Raw genomic sequence first — 8,928 nt, 5'->3', positions numbered from 1 at the left:
GAGTGACTTCTGGTACATTTAAATATGCATTTTGATCTTTTTATTGTTTTGTTTTCTCTGGATGTTTTTGTCCTTAAATAAATGTACTCTGCTTTGGAAGAACTGTTTGGTCACTTATAAGCGCTGGTTTACATTGGTCACAGCTCTTGGAAAGAAAGAAAAGCAGAGGGGCTGGACGTTAGGCTAGTGTAGAGATAATCACAGTGCAACTGCAAGGGGGCAGCAAGGCTGACCCCTGCTCAGGACATTGAAGGACGCAGGTCCCTGCCCAGAGAAAGGTGATGGATAAAGGCCTGAGCCCCAAGAGAGTATCCCTGGGGCAGACCATGGAGATGGGGGCAGGGAGCAAAGGTGCAGTTCCCTGAAATTGTGACATATAGCATCTCTCAATATTACCTCTCCAGCCTCCTGTATCTGCGGGGTGGGATACAACAAAGTTTGGCTCAAGATCTGCCCCTTTCTTCTTCTGGGGGGAGAGGGAGGGGATCACATGTAGTGTGGTTACTACAGCCTTAGCAATGTAGTAACACCTGTAGACTGCAACAGCCCTGTAGGGAAGAGGCAGCGAGACAGGTCTAGCATAAGGAGCTGCAGTGCAGGAGAGACACTACATGAACTTTCACCCCCAGGCAAGCTCTTTAATTCCCAAACAGGGGAGACTTGGGTGTCCTACTATTTATGTCCTATATAAACTATCCACCTCCTGGTGGATACCTTGAGCTGGACAGGGTTTCAGAGGTGCTGAGTACCACTGACTTCAACTGGAGTTGGGTGTAGGCAGCTATTCTGAAAGTCAGACCCCAAGCACTAAAGAAAGCAATGTTTTGAAATCTGAGACTTAAAGCACACTAAATGAATGTCAATAACTAGCATGAACATGATTTAGCTTGAGATGGAGTGAACACAACACAACACCCATAAGCGAAAAATAAGTTTTTATTCAGATGTTTAGTGATAAGTAGTTATTTTCCAGAGATTTTTATGTACTAAACTTAAACATACAAAATGGAAAGAAAAAAGAGAAAATGCTGGGTTAGAATCTTCCTGAATCTTAATGTGTCCGTAGTTCTTCTGGATTTATTGAAATGTTTGATGTTACAATGTCTTATTTAGCCTGCTACCTGATTTCCTTTATAGAAAATGCTCATTCCTCAGTGGGGATAAATGTGGTCATGAACATGGATGCTATAATTTAGTAAATAAACAGGGGAAAGAAAACCATAAAAGTACCCCTCTATAATATAAAACCTATTTCTAGGTTTTACTCCTTGCACATAACTAAGGGTCTGATCTAGTTCCCCCTGAAGTCTGAGAGGCTTTTCACTCATTGCATTAGGCATCAAAGTTATTGAATTTTATATTAGTTGGGGGATATCAATTCTGGACAGAGAAAATTCCTGCATCTAAGTTACAATATCTCAGAAGCCATGAACTTCCCCATCCCAGGTGGATTATTCAATTTCCAATTTTTACCGTGACTTCTGGCTTTTCTCCTATGTATGTGTATGTATAAAATTCAGTTGGGTTGCTTCATTTGGAGAGAAAGTGTGGCTTTCAGGTAGACAGCAGGTAGAGAAGAGATGCACTTTATGCCCTCATGCCTTTCAGATGTCATTAGAAAAGCTCTAGCCTGTCTAGTGGCCTTTAACCTGGACCCCCTCTGGGTAAGTATTACACACGGTGTGCACTAAATTGGAAAATTTTCCAGAAGGCACAAAGTCTGAACACAGGATGTAATCAGATGATGCTACCATATACAAAACCAACATATGCTATTTTTGGTGGGGCAAGTGGAAGAAAATATGCGAAGAGAAAGTTAGCAATGATGCAGAGAGGCTATAGTTGGACAATTACATTAATTGCCTACAAGGCACATTGGGAAAGGGCAAATAAGGCTCTCTCCTTCTTGATGATTCTAAGCTTTCCATACATTCTTTCCATATATTATATCTTTGTGTTTGTATGTACACATCAATGAATTTAAAAAAGAGATAAAGCAAAGATTTAGAAATTAATTTGAAACAGGTCTATATTCAGAAGTCTATGTTGTCATTTTCATAAACTGTATTAGATTTTACCATGCATCACTTCATTGTTTGTTTAGATGTGAGGCAGTAAAAGCACAATATTGGGGCATCTTGATTTACCATAGATTTTATGGATCTCTCTTAAGGGTTACTTCCCTTCCTTCTTTGCAAAAGGCAGTTCACATTTTTAAAAATTTAGGAATATATGAGGGTCAGTTAAAATGTATTTGAATTTACGATTTACAAGTTGGAAGTACAAACACACACATAGAATAAAAATGATAAGAATGCCCATATACAACTCAAGAAAAACAATTGGTCCGAGAAGGGTCAGACATATGCTGATCTGTTTAAAACTATTTTTTCCTTGTTTAGTTAGACTGTTTAAAGATAATGCATTGTTTCCAAAGGCTCATGGTTCAGTATAAATGGTCCACATATGACTACAGTAAATGCCAAGAGGCATGAGATGTTTACTATCTTCCAGAAAACATTTAACAGAAGGATGCCAGTAACCATGGGCACCATTAAAATCTGTATAGCTGCATTTTGCAAGTAATTATCATTATGTCTGACTTTTAGGGAAATATCTGAATACCACAATAATGTTAATTAGGCAAAAGGCAAAAATTGTGGCAATATTAATAGTGACCACAGTCGATGGTTCAGAAAGTGGATCACATTTTCATACAAATGACTGATGTATTTATTGCAATGTGATATATTTCACCTACCATATATTTACACACATGAACCAGAGATAAAAAATGGACACAGATATTAACAAGAGCCTGGTCCTGCATTCCTTATGCACCCAAAACTCTCACGGAAGACTATGGGAATTTTGAGTGTTCAGTGAATGCAGGATTAGGAATACTGCAAAACTTTGCTTCTTTTGGAGACTTATTATGGATTAATACAGGTTTTCCATTGATTTTCTTTGGCTTTTAAATTAGTGTCCCTTGCAGCTACATGTCTACAATGCAGAACACCAACAAATAAAATCATATTACAAACCAACCAGGTAAAAAACACTGGCCAAAAAGTGTAGCTGTTGCTTTATTACAAAACAATGGTGCAGAATGATGTTTGAAACTGGTCAGAATGTAAGAATTGCAATAGCAACTAGAAGTATATACCATAGGTGTGACTGCACTTGTTGCTTCTCCTGCCCTATAGAAAAATTAAAACTAAGTAGGCACTTGTTTCCTTCCGTAGTAGGAGGAGAGCACTCAATGTAAGGAAGGGTGACAGAACTGGGCCTTACATGAATGTTCTCTAGTGTACTACAGCCATAGGTCCTGATTCAGGACAGCCCTTAAGCACATGCTTAACTTATCAGTGTCAATGGAACTTGAGCACATGTGTAAATGCTGCCCTGAATCAGGCTTTAATATGGCAGTGAGTTTCTTTTTTATTGCATTCCCATGTTCAATTTAAACTAATCTGACCCTGCTCTCCACCACAACTATCCTAATGACCCCCCCCACCAAGTTTTAAAAAGTAAATGGGCATAAATATAAATACAATCACCTACGAGTATATAATAAATATGCTACTAAATGGGAGAAAAATATATTGCAACATAAGGCCCTGTAGTGCTGCACAATCATGAAACACTTCAAAATCTTCCAGGTATCCTAAACACTCTCCCATTGTACATCACAGTTACCACTATACAGCTGAGGGGGATCAAGAAAGTAACAGATTACACTTCTATTACATTAAATATTTGAAAATAGAAGTGTGGTAAACGCACAGAAGAGTTTAATTGTGTTCCACCGTCTTTGCTGAACACCATATACATGTTCTTTCACTGCTCCTTGGTTATGAAGCACAATTTAAAGTTTTAAAAACACCTCTCACAACTATAGGATTCCTTCAGATTTACAATTTAACAAGTGTCCATGTTGACTACTAGCATTATCTTTGAGAGTAAGACAGATTCAGAAATTCTGTTGCCTTCGTTTCTTTGCATCCATTGCATCCAGGATAGGCTGCCTCTTCGCTGTGTATCTTTGACGAAGCTCCTCAATTTCTCGTTCCATCATAGGGTCCAAAGCCGTTAACCTCATTTGCAATTCTTCTAAACTTAGGTTTTTTAACTGTAAATAACAAACAGGAAAGCAAAGCTGTTTAATGAAATTGCTTCCAACAACAAACAAAAGATTGATAACTGTTAATACTAATCATTCGTTTAATTTACCGTGGCAAAGTGAAAACAAAGTATTAAAAATAGCAACTAGTGTAGTAGCATGGAAGTACCTACATTCCCATTTACATCTGATACAAAGTAGTTTCAGTGTACCCTGCACATAGACATATGCCTTATGTTGAATCAGTTTGTAAAAAGCATGCATGCCAATTTATGGATGTAATTCTACGGATATGATGGTATCCAGGATAATTACCACACCCAATCAAAAATGACTAGTTGAGCTACAGTCTCCTGTGGAAGCCCTAATTCTAAGATAGACAACATCCACAAATAGTACTATGCCAGACAGTCAAACGTACCTACTGATAAGAATTAAAAGGCTCTCGTATTCCTCAATGGATCACTGCCATATCTACACAGGGCAAACTGCCAACAGAGTGTATAAATAATATAGGAAACAACATCCTGAATTCATGGGAAGGAGTTAGTTATAATCAACCTCTTTTCTTTCTAAGCAGCACATTAACATTTTCTTAGAACATTAATGGGGCCATTAATGGCTCAGGAGTCCTTTAAAAATTAATAATAATGAGGCTATTTACAAAGAAATTGACTCATTTGCATGCTGACTGGTGTGACTAACCAAAGCTGGATTCTTGCCAGCTAGTGGAGCATTGCAGGCATTACTTTCCATGCCTCTGCTTGCTGGAAAGAATCCACAGTTCATAGTTTCATAACTGAAAACAAATAATGGTGAAGTTCATTTTTATTGCCCTGAGGCAGCAAGGTGTCTTTCTGCCCTTCACATTCCTGTCAGAGTCCTTTTTGTGCCAACTGCCCTTCGCTGGTTGTGAAGATTATCACCACAGTTCAGATGGCAGAAGGAATTTAATGAATTACATAAAGGCCCACCCTAATAAGAGACCGTCTACATTTTGTTTGAATGTAAATGAATGTTCTGACATACTGAACAAACACACCACCTAATAATTGCCTACGTCAGGAAAAAAAAATGACAACACATTTCCTGAATGAGCCTGTTTATGAGTCAATATTGAGTTCATGAATCCTGGGCAATTTTTCATCAATACAGTCTAATCTATTTTCCTTGGGGAATAAAATATTACTTTTGATTTCTCTATCAGCATCTGAAGCATACGAATTAACCACACTGCTATTGCTATGTACAGTCCCTCTCCCTGTGTTATGACTAGTACTAATACACTATATCACACATGGTAGTAAAGAAAAATGGAGTGTCAGAACTTTAATTAGACACAAAGAGAACTGGTGCAGGAACTAATAAAAAACCATAAACAAGAAACAGAGGAAAACAAGCAGTATGTCATGCAAGACAATACTAGCATTAAAGTTTCTGTGAAAATGAGAGATCAAGGAAGAGTTACTGATTAGGGTCAATCCTACCCTCCTTCCCACACCTCCACAGGGACAAAGCAGAACAAATACAGTTCTGTCATTTCTTCAGAAAGAGCCAGGTGGAGGATACCTGTAGCCCCAAGCCAGGGTGCACATCCCCGTGTGCCTCAGAACCAAACTCTAACCAAAGGAGTCATTTGGGGCCAACAGATCTTCAACTATGAAAATCCAAGGCTGCAGCAGTGGCCACAGAGCACCCCAAATGTGCTCTGCAGCCTGTTGGCTAGGATTCTTTTCCCGGTTGCACATCTCGCTACTTGGGCTTCCACTGAGTGAAGTGATTAAGTAAAATCTAGTTGGATAAGTTGCCCTGCCCTACTTCCAGAAAGGGGCTGGGGGAAAGTGGTCACTATTTCCAGGACACCAAGACACCCATTAATTTAGGGGGAAAGAGGGAAGAAGCTTCTGTTTTTCTGTTCTTGTCAACTGTTAAATGGAAGTAGCATATTAAAAATCATGTGAGTGGGGATATTCTTTAGGGGGCAAGATTGGGATGGGTTTTCAATGTAAAGGGATCTAGGGTACAACGTAGAGGGTTTATGGCCTTAATAGGCATGTATTTAACTGACTGAGAAGAAGTGCAGGAGCTAAGGGGGGCACAGAGAGTACCTATTTTTCTAAATTCTAACTCTCTTTTCTAAATTAACTCTTCTTTTTGAAACCCATCCATGAGAGGATGGAGAGCTTTGGAGATCCATAGAGAAGTGAAGGAACTACATGATGGGATCCAAGTATAATTTCTTGCCTGTAGGGTGTACCTTTTTTTTCAGGACAGATCTTTATGAGGTTTTCATATGATCTTTACAGTCTGCCCTGGCTCTGACTTGGGTACTCAGCTGCCTTCTCTGGATAGTCACTATAAACACACCAAGAGGATTTGGGTCTCTTTATATATCGTTTGAGACCGATCATCTACTGCTGTACAAAAGATTTTGTATGTGCGGCCAGGGAGAAATGTGACGGGTGCATTTTTATTTAAATCTCAGAAACAGAACAAGTAAACAAAAACAAATGCACTTTGAAGACCACAGACAGCTAGGCTGGAAATTACAGATTTGAAAAAAGAGAATTGCAAGATCCAAATAATGAGGGATTTTCAGAATGATCTCAGTCATGTCACTGAAGGGATCTAAGCCATTAGAATACTTGTGTGTATCAGTGGATACCACTCTGAACACTGGAAGGGAGAAGTGAATATAAAAAAGCAAGGCACTTCATGTGAAAAAAGAAAGCAGATTTGGCTTGTATCTGACATCAGGTGCGTTGAAGCAGGCATAGCCATAGAAAAGCTATTGTATCAGTGTTTATAGAACGCTATATAAAACAATCATTTTGCCATGATATCCCAAACTGCTAAGTATCATTCTAGAGACAAGATGGGACGTCTGTTGGCGAGAGAGAAAATAAAAGATATTATCTCACCACCTTGTCTCTCTAATATCTTGGGACCGACACAGCTACAACACCACTGCATACAACTACCGTTCTGACCTTTATATAAGCTTCCTTGGTTAACTCAAAGAAATTACTTCTTGGCTTCCACTTGTACTAAAGGTACTACATAGCATACCTAAAAACCTGCCAAGGCCCAAACATGTGATACGACATGGGACAAAGATGCTAAGTGAGGTACATAAAAAATTAGCCATGCAGGAAACTTAAAATGCTGTGGGATTTGTTCCTTTAGGGTAACTAACTTTCTGTTGTCTCAGTAACCTGGTTCATTGACTGTTCCTTGACTTTAGCAAAGCTTTTGACACGGTCTCCCACAGTATTCTTGCCAGCAAGCTAAAGAAGTATGGGCTGGATGAATGCACTATAAGGTGGATAGAAAGCTGGCTAGATTGTCAGGCTCAACGGGTAGTGATCAATGGCTCCATGTCTAGTCGGCAGCCGGTGTCAAATGAAGTGCCCCAAGGGTTGGTCCTGGGGCCGGTTTTGTTCAATATCTTCATTAATGATCTGGAGGATGCTGTGGATTGCACCCTCAGCAAGTTTGCAGATGACACTAAACTGGGAGGAGAGGTAAATACGCTGGAGGGTAGGGATAGGATACAGAGGGACCTAGACAAATTGGAGGATTGGGCCAAAAGAAATCTGATGAGGTTCAACAAGGACAAGTGCAGAGTCCTGCACTTAGAACGGAAGAATCCAATGCACTGCTACAGACTAGGGACCGAATGGCTCAGCAGCAGTTCTGCAGAAAAGGACCTAGGGGTGACAGTAGACGAGAAGCTGGATATGAATCAACAGTGTGCCTTTGTTGCGAAGAAGGCCAATGGCATTTTGGGATGTATAAGTAGGGGCATTGCCAGCAGATCGAGGGACGTGATCGTTCCCCTCTATTCGACACTGGTGAGGCCTCATCTGGAGTACTGTGTCCAGTTTTGGGCCCCACACTACAAGAAGGATGTGGAAAAATTGGAAAGAGTCCAGCGGAGGGCAACAAAAATGATCAGGGGACTGGAACACATGACTTATGAGGAGAGGCTGGGGGAACCTGGGATGTTTAGTCTGCGGAAGAGAAGAAGGAGGGGGGATTTGATAGCTGCTTTCAACTACCTGAAAGGGGGTTCCAAAGAGGATGGCTCTAGACTGTTCTCAGTGGTAGCAGATGACAGAACAAGGAGTAATGGTCTCAAGTTGCAGTGGGGGAGATTTAGGTTGGTTATTAGGAAAAACTTTTTCACTAGGAGGGTGGTGAAACACTGGAATGCGTTTCCTAGGGAGGTGGTGGAATCTCCTTCCTTAGAAGTTTTTAAGGTCAGGCTTGACAAAGCCCTGGCTGGGATGATTTAATTGGGGATCAGTCCTGCTTTGAGCAGGGGGTTGGACTAGATGACCTCCTGAGGTCCCTTCCAACCCTGATATTCTATGATTCTATGATTATATCTGATGCAAGCAATTTTCAACAATGAAAGTAAGGAAACACCTATATTGTGTGGCATGTAAGTCACTGGGATTAAAATGAGTGACATCCCTCAAAATGAAGCATGTTGCACATTATGTTGTTTTAAACACATTTTTGATGTCTCACAGAGGTCTTTAAAACTCATTTTATTCACAAGTAATTCAGTTTACATAGTTTTATTTTGTTTCCCTTTTTTTAAATTATGGGAAACATTTCATGAAATTTCTCTCTGTTTGGGTAAAAAGCAAACTGAATGATCAGCAAAGTATAAAGATCAACTGACGGAGGCAGAAAAGCCTCTTCTATCAAGATTACCATCAACATTTATACAGGATTAGGCAAAAATCCTGTTTTTTGTTGAATAGAGCCCTGTGTGATTAAGCAGTGTATTGCTG

General features: G+C 39.8%; 1 protein-coding gene across 2 annotated transcripts in view; it reads right to left on the bottom strand.

Moving 5' to 3' along the window:
- Positions 1 to 918: 918 nt before the first annotated feature.
- The window catches only part of STK3 (serine/threonine kinase 3), a 294,832-nt gene continuing 286,822 nt past the window's right edge, over positions 919 to 8,928 (bottom strand). For both annotated transcript variants that reach the window (XM_077809950.1, XM_077809951.1), the window contains one exon: positions 919 to 4,132. In XM_077809950.1, the coding sequence (XP_077666076.1) occupies positions 3,974 to 4,132 (159 nt within the window). In that variant the 3' untranslated portion in view covers positions 919 to 3,973. The remainder of the gene's footprint in view (positions 4,133 to 8,928) is intronic.

This window comes from Eretmochelys imbricata, chromosome 2 (genome assembly GCF_965152235.1).
Source record: "Eretmochelys imbricata isolate rEreImb1 chromosome 2, rEreImb1.hap1, whole genome shotgun sequence".
NCBI classification, from domain to species: Eukaryota; Metazoa; Chordata; order Testudines; family Cheloniidae; genus Eretmochelys; species Eretmochelys imbricata.
Note: the sequence above shows the minus strand (reverse complement) of the source record. Positions and strands in the feature narration are given on the sequence as shown.